At 47.9% G+C, this 15,574-nt stretch overlaps 1 protein-coding gene across 1 annotated transcript; it reads left to right on the forward strand.

The window, feature by feature from the left end:
• Positions 1–688: 688 nt before the first annotated feature.
• TMEM269 (transmembrane protein 269) lies at positions 689–14,229 on the forward strand. The gene is made up of 6 exons (XM_025380995.1): positions 689–716; positions 5,168–5,306; positions 8,496–8,593; positions 9,292–9,435; positions 10,092–10,292; positions 14,102–14,229. The coding sequence occupies exons 1-6, from the start codon at positions 689–691 to the stop codon at positions 14,227–14,229; spliced, it is 738 nt and encodes a 245-aa protein (XP_025236780.1).
• The last annotated feature ends 1,345 nt before the right edge of the window (positions 14,230–15,574 follow it).

Raw genomic sequence — 15,574 nt, forward strand, 5'->3', positions numbered from 1 at the left:
GCCGCTCTCACCCCTGGGAGTCCATCTCACATGGGCTCCTGAGGGGGCTCCTTCTTCCAATCCCGTCTGTTGCTCATCTGCCTCCTGGCCTGCAGGATTGCAGATCCTTCCTCCGCAATGGCTGCCAGGTTAGTCTTCCTGAAATAACCTGACCATGTCACCTTCCTACTTAAAAACTTTTCTTCAGGAATTGAGTGCAAATTCCTTAGCTTGTCATTCATCCAAATAGTATTCCTATGTGCCTATGCCCTTCTTATAGGCACAGCGAACAGCAGCGAAGCAAACGTACAAGCAGCCCTGCCCGCATGGAGCTTACCCTCTAGGGGCCCCGCAGAGGCTGGGCCCAGCGTCCCGGCACAGCCTCGCCTCCCCAGCGCACTTCCCGCCCCACTCCAGGCCCACGCGCCGGGGCCGCTGTCTCCACCATGAAGCCTTCCCAGCCTCACTCAGGTAGAGAAGACGTCCCCTCCCCCGGGACTCCTCCATTCCCCACCGCCCCTACAACAAGACCTGGGCTCCCCTGGAAACTGAGGCCCTTCTCCCTGACTACAGACCCGCAACCCCTCCCCTGCTCTGGGGATTGTGAGCTAAGAGCCAGGGTGGGAGCAAGAGGCTCTCCTCTTCAGGGCTGGCCCCCTCCACCGCACAGGAAACGGGGCAGAAGGGCGGACCCCCATCTCATGTAGGAATGCCTTGTCCCCAGGGTGAGCCCCCAGGTGAGCCTCCGCGGCCGCGTGGAAGGGACAAGAAGCGCCGCTGCCCGGGTGCTGTTGGCGAGCAGCCCAGCTCCATCTTCCCGGTGTGGTAGCGGCTGGAGCCCGGCCTGGGCAGCCTTGGGACAGCCAGAGTGGGCCAGGGGACCACGTCCCGTCCCCAGAGGCCGGGGACGGTTTCCAGCCTCCAGGAAAGGAGCGGGGGCTGGGAGGGGAGAGGGTCTGGAACTGGCATGAGCGGTGTTGCCGTGTCTGCCACGTGTGTCACCTGCTGGAGAGTCCGCCTGGATGATTTCACTCCGCGGAGGCGCCGCCCCACCACTCAGTTAGAAACCTCAGAGCCATACTCAACTCTCCCCTCCTCTCCAGCCCCACTGTCACAGCTCTGCTTTTCTCCTCCTCACGTCCACGCTCCCCCCGCCCCGCCCCTCTCCCCCCTTCACCCCCTCCCGTCTCCTGGCCGGTTTCCTTTTCTGTAGTTTGTCCCCTCAAAGCCACCCTGCGCTCCCTGCCGGTGTCTGACCAAGACTCTGCTCCCTTACTGAACAGCACAGTGCCCGCCACGGGCTGCCACTCAAGGTCACGTCTGCACGACCACCCCCTGCAGCCTACCTGCCAGTGTCACCTCTGGTCACCCCTCTCTTCCAGGATCCAGGGATCCAGGCTCCTCATCGTGCTTCCGCACCTGCGGCTCATTCCCTGGGCCAAGAATGCCCCTCCTAATTCTTTGTTCATCCTTAGAGACCCTGAAAAATGTCACCACAGGAGTGGAACCTTCCTCTGCCCCACCCCAGACTTAGTCTCTCCACAACAGCTGGCACATCCCCTTGTCCAACATTACACTTGTCCCTACACACAGCTGCCTCCTCTACCAGACTCTGAGTTGCTGGAGGGTGCAGCCTGGCTCTTGTTCTTCTCCCCATCCCCCCCTACACAAGGCCTGACACAGAGCAGCCATCAGCAATAAATAAACAGCATTTTAAAAAATGAGTAAGTAGAAGATCATAAGAACTGGGTAGTTGCTGGGTATGTGGAAGGGGCTGGACTGTTGGGCGTTCATCTGAGAAGGCTTCTTGGAGGCCACATTGGGCAGGGTTAGATGGGGGGTCAATAAATTTGGTGCAACCAGAGGGCCTCAGGGAAGCACCAGAGTGACCTGTGATGTTAATTTAACAAACACAGAACAACTTCTATTGTCAGGTCTCATACTGGGCACAGGGACCTCGGCCAGCACTCAAATTGCATCCCCTATAGGAACCCCAGGGTAGGCAGTGCCAAAACTCTGCCAAAACAGAGTGCCAAGTATCACATGGTAAGCACAAGAAGATGAAACCATACAGATGAGGGACACCTAACATGCTCGGGGCGGGGTGGGGGATGTCAGAGGGGCTTCCCAAAGAGGAGCACTACCCAACCCAAGACCAAAGAGAGGGTCTGAGAAGGGTGGGGAGGACTGAGAGGAAGCTGGGAGAGCTGAGCAGAGCTGGCATACCAAACACAGGAGTTGGACTCCATCCTGAGGGCATTCAAAAAGCTGGGGAGTGACCACATCACCTGCAGTCTGGTGCTATGCCAAGCCTCAGCCCTCACCCCTCCTGGGAGCCTTCTCACCTCCTGGCAGGCTGAGCCCCTTTTCGGTGCTCCCTTAGTAGCCTGGTCGCCTCTTTTCTGTGCAGGGTTAGGTACTGTGGCTAAACTGTGTCCTTTGGTCTTAATCTTCTCTGTGTCCCAAGCACCAGGCACCACATCTTGCCCCTGGCCAAACATTTGCTGAATGAATGGCGGGTGGTTCCTTATTTCTGTTGTCTTCTATAGCCCTTATTCTCAGTTCCACATCCTTTCACGCCTGGGACTTGTGCATTCTGCTGCAAACAGCATTTAATTGGGAAAGAGGAGACCCAAATCAAATCCTGGCTCCACCATTTACTGGACAAGTCACTTAACTCTCCTGAACCTCAGTTTCCCCATCTGTAAGATAAGGTACCACTATGAATAGAGTCTAAGTCTCCACATGTATGCAAAAGACTCGTTTCCTTGGATAGGTTGTAAACTCTGTGATGGCAGGGACCAAGGTTTCTACCAGCACCCAACTCAGGCACAGCATATAACCAATACAATGCTCAGTCCTATTGGTTGGTAGACAGCAGAGCACAGGGGAAAGAACACTTAAGGCAAAATTGTAAGTTTTGTTCTGCCACTTCTGGTGTGACCCTGAGCTAGGTTGTTCCCATCTGAGTCTTCCTTGCTTTACCTGGAAAGTAGGGATTAGAACCCTTGCCTGACAGTGCTCACAGGGCCAGTGGAAATCCTAAATGTGAAAGTGGTTTGTGAATGGAGGAGATAACGAAAGAGATAATATACTAGACAATTGACCATTAATTAAAAATTAACCAGCTGTGAAGTAGCACAGAGGCAGCAGCAATGCTTGACAGCTGGTAGACAGACCCTGGGCACCTGCTGACTCTGAGCAGCAGACACTGGGATGTTTGATCTCGCTGGGGTCATCCCAGAGACCCAGGAGAGACCACTACAGCAGGTTCACGGGGAGGGAGTATGCAGCAAGTCCTTTGTCCCCTTCCCCTCCCAGATTTCCCTGGCTTGCATTGCTTCCTGTCGTAGGTTTGGAGGGACTCTGGCATAAGAAGGTCTTAGGAATCCCAATGGCTCTGGCCATGTAGCTACTGATCCCCTTTGGTGAGTGAGGCTGGCCCACTGAGGCAGTGAGCCCAGCAGTGCTGTCCTGATAAACTCTAGTCCCAAACTCCAAGTCAGCCCTCCCAGCTGCTGGCATCTTTGTGGCGGGTTAATGAGAAAGGACCACGGTTTGTCTCAGCTTTTGTCCAGACCAGATGGGCCTGGGGCTGAACAGAGGGGCTGGATGGAGGCAGAGCTAGAGGTGAGATTAATCCTCACCTCTGAAATGGGTGAGGATTAAATGAGAAGACAGATCTGGGAACACCTTGAAGCTTGTTTATTTTACTCAAGTGCAGGATCTATTTGTGGCTGATACATTTGCCCCAACCAGTGTGATACATTTGTGGCTGATACATTTGCCCCAACCAGTGGGGCTTCTCAGTTTTGAGGAGGAATGGGGCTCTTTCTCCAAGAGACTCAGTTGCACAAGCAGATTATGTGTAAGGTGTACAAATGTGGTCTTAGAGTAAAAGCAGAGATAAGACAGGCTGTGAAGATGGGCAGGGCCAGCCAATTCCCTGTTGTGGGAGAGACTGGGAGAGACTGGGAGCGCTGTGGGACCTAGGCTGGACGGTGCCGCACACACAGGGAGGCTGCTGCTGTCTCGCAGACCTGGCCATCGAGCTCCCTCCCTGCCACATCCCATATACCTCCTCCTGCTAAAATCTATGCCTCCAGCAGAAGAAACACCAGATTTAGAATCAGATGGGATTTGGTTCTACTTACTGTGTGACTTTGAGCAAATACCGTCCTTTCTTTTAACCGTAGTTTCCTCATTCATAAAATAGGGGAGAATTCTAGCACTATCTCCTGAGGTTGTCAGGCTCTGAGAAGCAGACACGGGAATGAGAACATGGTGAAACGATCTTTGTGAACTATTCAGTGTTGTACACATTCTTTTTTTTTTTTTTTTTTTTTTTTTGAGACAGAGTCTTGCTCGGTCACCCAGGCTGGAGTGCAGTGGTGTGATCTCGGCTCACTGCAATCTCTGCCTCCCAGGTTCAAGCTGAGTAGCTGGGATTACAGGCATGCACCACCATACTCAGCTAATTTTTGTATTTTTAGTAGAGACGGGGTTTCAACATGTTGGCCAGGCTGGTCTCGAATTTCTGGCCTCAGGTGATCCACCTGCCTTGGCCTCCCAAAGTGTTGGGATTACAGGCATGAGCCACCGTGTCCGGCTACACATTCATTTTTAATCTGTCATCTCTTCCCTTGTGGGAAGTAGGCCTGCTGTTTTGATTGGGGCCTGTCAGACCCAGGACCTTAAGGCACCTCGGCTGCAGCCCTGTGCTTCAGGAGGAGTGAGCTTGAACTGTGGGACAACAGGACTTCCTGGCACTACTTCTCTCTCAGGCCAACCCTTGGTCAGTGACAAGGGCCCACCTCTCAGATGGGAGAAAGGCCCATATCCCCTGCATTCTGGGCCATGGGGCTCCAGGATGGTCGGCATATGGACTGGAGGGATGTCTGCGCTGCAGGGCAAAGGTGCAGCCAGAGAGGGAGTGGAAACTATGCTTGTGTTGGTTCACCCACTCTGCTATTGAGCTTTTCCAAGACGCTGGATCCTCAGCACCTTTGTCTTCATCTCCTGAGTCTCCTTCATCTACCTCCTGTCTCCCTTAGTCTAGTCCAGCCAGTGAAACCGAATGTAGGGAGGGTGCCATTTTGGGATGAGGTCTAGTGGAACAGGTCCCTGGGAACCTCTTCTGGGACTCCTTGACCTTGGGAACCCTTTGCCCCTCTCTCTTGGGCCCCAGGTAAGGGTACCAGTTTCTTCCTGAGCCATGACCAGAGCCATTCCCAGATAAATGAGGTTTCCTGGAAGGATGTTACCAATGCCTTATCTCTGGCCAACATGGTCCTGGGGCTCTTCTCCATCATCTTCAGCTTCAGCAGGTAGGTCTGGGGCCCAGCGAGCTCTTAGCCAAGAGCTGGAGCCAATGGCATGAGGGAAGGAGAGGGAGAGTCTAGAGAGCAGGCACTGAGGCACAGGAATCCACAGTGTACCCGGGGAAAGTGCAGTGGCTTAGGAGTCAAAGAGCCAAGATCCCAGACTCTACCAGTTCATTCCAGCTGTGGCAGTCTAGAATGGTTTTTATGAGAAAGTCAAGAGATTCTGTTCTGGTGGCCTTTATACAATCTTTGGGTAGGCCACAGTTCATATTTTCTAATTCTTAGATCATACGACCTGGCAGAATATTTGAAATTAGCACTGTTCTGGAAGGTCTGAGACATGCATATGTTCCCCCAAAATGTTGAAAGCAAATTCTATTTCTGTAAGTTGAATCCCATTTCAATGTTTTTGGGATATCAGTCCTTTAAAGATAAATCCTTTATGATGCAGGTAACATCCTCCTAATCTACTCGATTGTCTATAACCATCAGCAAGTGACTTCTCTTTGGATTTGTTTCTCATCCATAAAATAAGATGACTTTACCTGATGATGTTTAAGCTCCCTTGCAGCTGGAAATTTTTGTGATTCTCTAAAGTCTTGGTTTTTCGACTATAATAAAGTAGGGCACACCTACAGCAGAAAATATCTTTTTTAAAGAAACTTTTTTTTTTGTTTGTTTTTTTTAGAGATGAGGTCTCACTATATTGCCCAGGCTGGTCTCAAACACCTGGGCTCAAGTGATCCACCTGCCTAGGCCTCCCAAAGTGCTGGGATTACAAACGTGAGCCACTGTGCCCAGCCCAGAAAACTTTATCTTCTTAGTTCAGCCTAATTATCTGGGAGTGTTGTTTTTTTGCCATAATGGTGCCCTGAGTATTTTTATTTAGCTTCAGTCCCCTTTAGATACATAGGACTGGGTCTAAACAAAGGAAATGCTGTGGTTGTTTGGAGACAGCTGAGGTCTAGGTCAGGCCCTTTGCTTCTTCTGGGCTGCCTAAGCATTGCAATCCGGGTGCAGACTTGAGAACGGGCCTCTCAGGGCAGGTTTGCTTGGAGCTGTGGTGGCAGCTTTTAGAGGGACCTGGGGACAGGTGCTGGATGGAGGCACAGAATCAAGAATGTGGGATCTGAAAGAGCTCATGGAAATAATTTAAAGCATCAAAATACATGAGACAAAAACTAATAGAACTGCAAGGACAGTTGATGAGTCCACTATCAAGGTTGGAGATTTCCACACCCCTCTATCAGAAACTGACAGATCCAGCAGGCAGAAAATCAGCAAAGACATAGTTGAAGTCAGCAACACCATTGGTCACCTGGATAAAATGGACATCTATAGAGTACTTCATCCAACCATGCAGAGTACACATTCTTCTCCAGCTCACTTGGACAGATCACATTCTGGGCCATAAAAACATACCTTAACAAATTTAAAAGAAGCATACTCTCAGCCCACATGGAAATGAACTAGAAGTCAATAACAGAAAGATAGCTGAAAAATCCTGAAATATATGGAGATTAAACAACACACTTCTAAATGACACATGGATAAAAGAAGTCTCACGAAACATTAAAAATGTTTTGAACTAAAAAAATGAAAACACGATTTATCAAAGCTTATAGGATGCAGGGAAAGCAGTGCTTTGCTTTGAGGGAAATTTATTTCATTGAATGCATACATTCAAAAAAGAAAGATTTAAAATCCATAATTTAAGCTTTAACCTTAGGAAACTAGAAAAAGAAAAGCAAACTAAATCCAAAGTAAGCATAAAAAGTAAAAAGTAAAAATTAGGCCGGGTGCAGTGGCTCATGCCTGTAGTTCCAGCACTTTGGGAAGCTGAAGCAGGTGGATCACTTGAGGTCAGGAGTTCAAGACCAGCCTGGCCAACATGGTGAAACACCATCTCTACTAAAAATACAAAAATTAGCCGGGTGTGGTGGCACATACCTGTAATCCCAGCTACTTGGGAGGCTGAGGCAGGAGAATCGCTCGAACCTGAGAGGCAGAGGTTGCAGTGAGCGGAGATCACACCACTGCATTCCAGCCTGGGCAGCAGAGGGACTCCATCTCAAAAAATAAAATAAAAATTAGAGTGGCAATCAAAGAAATTGAAAACAAGAAATTAATAGAGAAAAATCAATGAAACCAAAAGCTGGTTCTTTGAGATCAATAAAATCGATAAACCTCTAGCCAAGCTAACCAAGTTAAAAAAATGAAAAGACAGAAATTACCAATATCAGAAATAAAACAAGGGTCATTACTACTGATTCCACAGACATTAAAAGTATAATAAAGGAATGCTATGAACAAGCCTCTGCCCACAAATTTGATATCGTAGCTGAAAATAATCAATCCCTTAAAAGACATAAGTTGCCAGGCGCGGTGGCTCACGCCTGTAATCGCAGCACTTTAGGAGACCGAGGCGGGTGGATCACGAGGTCAGGAGATCGAGGCCATCCTGGCTAACATGGTGAAACCCTGTCTCTACTAAAAATACAAAAAAATTAGCCGGGTGTGGTGGCGGGCACCTGTAGTCCCAGCTATTTGGGAGGCTGAGGCAAGAGAATGGCGTGAACCCTGGATGCAGAGCTTGCAGTGAGCCGAGATCACACCACTGCACTCCAGCCTGGGCAACAGAGCTAGACTCTGTCTCAAAAAAAAAAAAAAAAAAAAAAAGACATAAGTTACCAAAACTCACACAAGGAGAAACAGGTCATCTGAATATGTTTGTATCTATTAAACAAATCATTTAGCACACACTCCTCATTTTACAGATGGGGGAACAAGCCTAGAGATGGGGTAGTGATTTAGCTAATAATTCATAGAGAGATGGTGGCAGAGGCTGGGCTAGAACCTAGGTCCCCTGTGCCATCAAAAATGCCTGGAAGTTAGAGTTGGAAGGGATCTCAGTGATGTTCTAGGGGATTTGGGGCACCCCTTTAAGACTGTAGATTGAGTTTGTGAGGGATGTAGGCGTGTGTGTGTGCATGTGTGGTGTGAAAAGCAGCATATATCAGAAAGGATGTGAGTGTGGGGGACATGAAGGGATGTGTGTGTGTGTGTGCAAGTGTGGGAGGTATGTAGGAAGTATATTAGTGTATACTAATATACTAATGGGGGGCGGGGGAGAGTCTCCAGTGGAGACTGCGAAAGTGCTTCCCCATTCGGGCTTGCTGGCCTGCACTTTAGGAAATGCCACTATGCCTCCTGGATGCTCCTTGTCAGCTTCCTGTTGGACATGGCAGTCAGGGCAATGACCAGCCACATCAACATCTGCTCCAAATGGGGTGAGTTCAGGCCCCAGGCCCCTAATCCTTGTCCCCAGTAGCATCCATCTGGGGTCACCCCTTCGTCCATCCTCTTAACATCCCGCAGGCCTTCATCAGGCATCCACCCCTGTTCACACCCCCCCGAGAGCAGCAGCAGCAGCCCTGGAGCAGGAGTTCAAGAGCCCCGCAGTCCAGCTCCAGCTCCTCTGCTGGCTCACTTATCGACCTTTGGGCAGTCCTTGTCCTGGCTTTCAGTTTTCTCATCTGCCCTGCTTCCCTGTTCTGGACCCATCCAGGTATTGGAGTGGAAGTGGGTAGGGGTGGGGTGAGAGGAGGTTGGCAGAGAGGAGATGAAAATTAAACCAGCAGAGCAGCTGGTTTAAAATACAGTAAAATGCTTCCATGTAAGATTTAGCTTGAAAAAAGTCCCATAGCTTATCAGTTTGTATCTGATTGTAGCCCAACCCTTGCATGTTAAGGGATAGGAAAACTAAGATCTGAGAGGGAAATACTTGCCCAGGGCCACTGGCCAAAACAAAGCAGAGCCAGGAGGAAATCCTGGCCTTTGATCTACAGACTGCCCCCCAGGGGAGCAGCTGTTGCTTTCTGGGACCTCAGGACCCCTCTTGTCACTACCCCAGCTCCCCTACTAGAGGGGGACTAAGGTGCAAGACATGGGAGTATAAGTTCTTCTAACTTTGGGCCCTCTGGGGCAGGAGCTGAGCTGAATGACTTTGCCGTCTTCACCACCTTCGGCCTGGCCTCTGCTCTGCTCCTAGGCGTGGATGGACTTCTGAGTGGGATCCTGGCCATCATCTATGTGTCAGCTGCTTCTTTCCATTTGTGCTTTTATTCACCTGGTGAGTGGAACCAAGGTTGCCTTAGAACAGAGGGCAGGGGAGCACAGAACGGGGAGCTGTCGGATGCCAGAAGCCTGGGGTGCAGTTACTGACTCCTTTTTTGGAGCTCCTCTTCCTTCCTCCTTGCATGCCCCATGCCTCATGCTCATTGAAGGCTGCAGGCTGCATTGGCAGAGCCCTGGGCTGGGAGGCAAGGGCTTTTGTTTCTTGGAGCAGCTGTACCTCTTTCTCAATGCATGACCTGTGACATTTGGATGGAGCACACTGATTCTTGGACTAGAACTGGAGGTATATTCTAGTTCCTGAAAACAGATGGAGAAACCATGCTCCAGTGAGAGAAATTGTCTTGCCTAAGGTCACAAAGTGAGGGAGAGCAGATACAGCACAGGACTTAGACTAGCAGGTCTCAAAGCAGAGACTTCCTAGGAGCCAGGGCACACCCTGGTCCTAGCTGGCTGTCTGCTTTCCCTTGGAAACCCAATGTAAAACCCATGCATCATCTTTGTGAATAAATGATTTTCAGCCTGCCACTGCCTTTGGGTTTAAGGGAATATTGTATCCTGGGTAGGGGAATACCCAAAGAGAGAGGGGCCTGCGTCATTTTGGTATCTTTAGAGCACAGGGAAGCAGCTAATCTCCAGTGTTCTTCCCGGCAGGAGTCCCCTCCACATACAAGGGTCTACCCTGCCCCTATGCTTCCTGCATCTTGGCTTCCACCTCTCTTCTGACCAAAGGCAACAGGTTCATCCTCTGCTGCATGGCCTCACTCATGATTCTCTTCATGATGGACCAGAGCTACTATCCATATGACAAAATCCTGGAGTCTGAGAACTGGAAAAAATTGGTTTACATGGGAGGTGAGTGAAAATGTCACTATGGCCCGTTTGTTATCACTGTTGCTTATTGCCACTGTACCTCACCCCAGCATTTTTCTATCTCCCTTGTTCTGCTTTATTTTTCCCCATAGAACTGATGATCATCTGACATACTTTCTAGTTTTCTTATTGTCTATAAACACTAAACCAACCCCCCAATAGAGGACTCTCTTTTATTCATGCTATTAATATAATCCCCAGTGCCTAGAAGTGTGTCAATCACATGGTAGGTGCTCAGTATCTATTTGCTAAATGTTAATAAGTTCAAAAGAGATTTAGGAAGCACCCCCCGTGTGCCAGGTACTGGAAATCAAATTGGTAAACTAGGCAAACAGTCCCTGCCTCTGAATCTAGAGCCTGATCACAGGGGAGACAGATACCAAACAAATGATGGCAGAAATAACTAGAAACATAGTTTTACTGTATGTATTATGCAAGTGCATGGTGCTCTGAGAGAGTGTCAGAGGGTGACCTACTTCAGGCTGGGATGATCTGAAGGGAAGGAAAGGATCCTTAAGCAGGTGTCATTTAAGTGAGACCTACAAGAGGAGTGGCCAGGTGGGGATGGGGAGGTTCAGGAGGTTCAGGAAGAGGAACAGTTGTGATGGCTTTGAGGCCACAGGGGCTGGACACATTAGTGGAGCAATGTGGCTGAAACTTGCTGAGACAGCCAGTGGCGAAGACTGAGGCCATGAGGTGAGCAGACCTGGCAGGATTTGGGATTTGAGACCAAAGGCAAATGAGGACCTTCTAAAGGGATTTATGCAGGGAACTGGCATGGCTGGAGCAGCAGTTTTCAATGATCACTTTGACTGCAATGTGAAGAATAGATTGTAGGCCTGAGAATGTAAGTAGGAAAACAAACTTTTTGTTCAGATGAGAGGTGATGGTGGCAGTGGAGATAAAGAGAAGTGAATGGATTTGAGATAAATGTTGGAAATAGAATTGACATTGAGGAAGGAGGAGGAGACATGGATGACTCTTAGGGTTGGGGTTGAAGTAACTGAGCACTGGGTTCCAGGCCCTGAGTTCCTGGTCACACTGGCACCTTGCAGAAGTCTCCCTAGAGCTTCCCCTGATTTAGGGCTTCCTTCAAGGAATATCAGCTTTTCTTCTCTTAAAATGTGCTCCTGTAAACAAGACAAACATCTATGGGGATACAGAGTTCCTTCCTTTATTCCCGTGTGAGTCCACTCTAGTTTATAGGGTCTTCGGTTTCATCCTGACCTTTCTCTTAAGGTTTATACCTTTTGTAACATTAGCACCAACAGCCCTATCCAAGTTCCAGGAGCTGGCTCCTCCTACGCCTTAGGTGGCAGAGGCAGAACGGTGGTGAGAAGCTTCTGGGTTTGGAAGCTTCTCAGGAAGACCTGAGCCCAAGCTCTAACTCTAGCACATATTAGTTGTATGAACTTGGGCTAATACCTCACTGTTTTGAGCTCAATTTTCTTCATCTGTAAAACGAAGCCACTAATCCCTACTTTGCAGGATTACTGAGATTAAATGAGATAATAAATATAAATCCTTTGGTACAGATGTGTCCATTTCTAGCCTCGTTCTTCTCCTCCACCTCCCCTTCTCCTATCTCATAACAGTAGTATTTCTTAGTGTTCTTCACTCCTGTGGATACTACTGATCCCCCTTGTCTCAAAGTAAACCACATACTTGGCCTCAGCCTTCCTCAGATTATCCTGCTGTGTGAGTAAAGGAGGAAACTGCACCTTACAGATTTTGACAACAGTTAATACCAGAGCCCTACTGGGTAGATTTCAAAATGGCTGCTGTGGACATTCCTTTTATTTGGAGTGCAGCCAGTCGCCTTCTTAGACTGAGATCCCTTCTACCCCACAGAGCTTCGTACGTCTGAGAACTGGCCTGTGACCAGCACTCTGAGACCTTAGGATATACTCTTTTTTTTTTTTTTTTTTTTTTTTTTTTACAGAGAGTACCCCAGTATCATATATATACGGTAGAGACGGGGTCTCACTCTTTTGTCCAGGCTGATCTCAAATTCCTGGACTCAAGCAATCCTCCTGCCTTGGCCGCCCAAAGTGCTGAGATTACAGGCATGAGCCAACGCACTGGGCAGGTACTTTCCAAGACAACTCTGGTTTTCACGATTGTCTTTTTGTCTCAACAGATCAATGACTATTCTTGAAATGCAGTATTCCAAAATGCCCATGCGTATCGTTAACTGCTTCTTACTCCTAGAAGCGGTCTTCTATCAGATCATATGTTCTGATTTCTCTTACAGGATACATGGTGATCATTCCCATGGAAATACCATTGGCTCATACTCTCTTTGTCCTCTGTTTGAGCTCCCTGAGGCAGTGTGTCTAGTTTTTAAGAGTCAAACAGAAGTGGGTTTGAATCAGGACCTTGCATGGGTTACTTCTGTTTCTTCTTATGAAAAACAGACTTAGTTCTAAACCACGGGATTATTGTGAAGTGTAAATGAAAAAAATATACATATCTAGGCCGGGCGCGGTGGCTCAAGCCTGTAATCCCAGCACTTTGGGAGGCCGAGACGGGCGGATCACGAGGTCAGGAGATCGAGACCATCCTGGCTAACACGGTGAAACCCCGTCTCTATTAAGAAATACAAAAAACTAGCCAGGCGAGGTGGCGGGCACCTGTAGTCCCAGCTACTTGGGAGGCTGAGGCAGGAGAATGGCGTGAACCCGGGAGGCGGAGCTTGCAGTGAGCTGAGATCCGGCCACTGCACTCCAGCCTGGGTGACAGAGCGAGACTCCGTCTCAAAAAAAAAAATATATATATATATACATATCTAGCAGAATGTCTAGTGCAAAATAGATATTCCACAAACGTGAGTGCTCTTTTGTCTTTTGGTGGCGAATCTGAGAGGCAAATTGTGTTGGGAGTCCCCAAGACCACCTCTGAGAAGACTCACAGGACTCAGCTTGTTGTTGTACTCGTGGCTAAGATTGATTTCCGCAAAAGGATACAAAGCAAACTCAGCAAAGGGAAAAGGTGCATGGGACAAAGTTCAGGGGAAACCAGGTGCAAGCTTCAGAGAGTCCTCTCCCAGTAGAGTCACACGAGATGCACTTAATTCCTCAGCACTGAATTGTGATAATACAATAAAGTGTTGTCTACCAGGGAAACTGATCAGAGACTCAGTGCCCAAGATTTTACTGGGGGATGGTCACGTCAGCACCCTGTGCCTACCACATACGAAAATTCCAGACTCCCAGAAGGAAAGCAGGTGTTACCACTGTGCTTATATGGACAGTCCAGGAACAGTGAGACACTCTTATCAGTTGGGGAAAGTTTTATGTTGGTCTGGGGAACTGTTTACTATTCAAGTTTCCAGCCATCAGCCAAGGGCCAGCCTTGCAAGAAGGCCTTTCTGAGGATAACAGTCTCGGGCCTGCATGTAAACTCTTTTCTGCATACATACCATATTGCATTGGTCATTATCACATGTTAAATTTAAAACAATGAGGAAGTTTTTTTTTCCTAACAAGAGTTTTTCGGTTTTTGTCTTGTTTTGTTTTCCCTAACAAAGGCAATTCAGATTTATTCTTGGCTGGAACTTCTGATGTGAATTTGACACAATGGAACCTGAGACTGCATTGGGCTATACTTCTTTAGTTACTTACCTATCTCTATCAAACTGAACTTGAAGACAGGGCTCCTGTCTCTTTTTGTTTCTTAGGCACTGTGGGTGAAAAATAAAGAATGGGAGGGTGGGGACGGGAGAGCAGAGGGTAGAAAGCATAGAAGACAGCTTTCTAGAAATTGAGTGTCTGCACTTTTTCTTCTTCCAGGTGTCATCATGCTGTTTTTCTCCCCACTGTCTCTGTCTGCTTTTTACTGCCTGATGTGGTCGCTCTCATACATCTTCTTTCCAGATGCTCTGTGGGGCAAGACAGCCTGTGTTTCACCACAGCACTGAGGAAGCTAAGCAGCTCTACCAGCTCCTGCCAGCCTCTGTGGGGTTTGTGTCAGCATATCGGGTCAAGCCTTGTGTAGCTGCACTAAAGCTTTGCGTGTACCTGTGTTGTCCTATACTAGATATATGGTATGTCTCTTGCCGTGAAGTGAGAAACCCAAAGTAGGGTCAGTGACCTTCCCTTCTTTCTGTTTATTCAGGGTTCTGACTCCCTTGGGGACAATACTTGTTTATGTCATGTAGAACAGAATATCCCCCCGCCTCAAGCTCAATGTGGGCTGGGTTTGAGTTCCAGCTCCGCTACCAACTGGGTGACTGTGTTACTAAGGTCTACCCCTTGGAAAGGAGTGACAGCCTTCAGAACTGGTATTGGCCTTGGCCTCAGCCCTGCCTGGTGGGACTTCCTGAAGCATTTCTTACTCTTGCAGACTCTGGCTCTGAGAGTAGAGCTAATCACAGGACTCTCTTGTTGCCCAGTTTGAATGTGTGTAGGATTTTGTAACTTAAACATTCTGTATTTTAATAGTTCAAAGCTGCTGCCTTTTGCTTTGTTTAGCAATTAGATACATTGGGCATCATCTGGCTTGCAGGATCTCGTGTGGATTTTCTTTCCTACGCTAGAAACTACTAAATTCTAGCAATTCAGATGCCACTTCATATTCTAAAATCCAAATCAAATAGAAATAAACAGTACTGTATGGCAAAGTTGTACCTCACCGAGAACTTAGGTCCACTGAACCCCCAGTGTAGACAGACATTCCACCTCCCAGAGGGTGGAAAAAAGGATTGATGGCTGGTTCTGCTCCACCCTCAGAGACTGTGCTGGAACACCTTCTACTCTGGATATAACTTTTTTAAGTTTCCAGAACAATGCATGTGGTAAATATACATCTATTCTCAAATTAGATGTTTAAAAATAAAAACCCAAAGTAAGATTTGGCTGTAACAGAATAGATAGTGCCTTCCTGTTAAATCATTCATATGTTCCTAGTTAGATGGATTTGCCTGTGTTCCATGACTTTATATCTCCTTCAGTTTAGGTTTTGTATTTTTGCTATCTGCCATAGTGCCTGACACTCAGAAATGTTCACTTTGTATATGAATTGATTTAGTTGTGGATTCTAGTAAGTTACATACAAGGTTACTATAACGTGGTAAGAATTTTACAAATATACACGGGCTTAGACATTTCAATACAATGTCCTTCAATGCTGTACATTCATTTCAATGTGATGCTCCCCTTAATCAAAGCATTTTAGGAACTCCAGTTTGAAAATGGTCTTCACATAAATTCTTAAGGACCAAGCAGCTGTAACAATGCCTGAATAAATAGGTGCTCAACACCACC

The sequence above is a fragment of the Theropithecus gelada genome, chromosome 1 (genome assembly GCF_003255815.1).
Source record: "Theropithecus gelada isolate Dixy chromosome 1, Tgel_1.0, whole genome shotgun sequence".
NCBI lineage: Eukaryota > Metazoa > Chordata > Mammalia > Primates > Cercopithecidae > Theropithecus > Theropithecus gelada.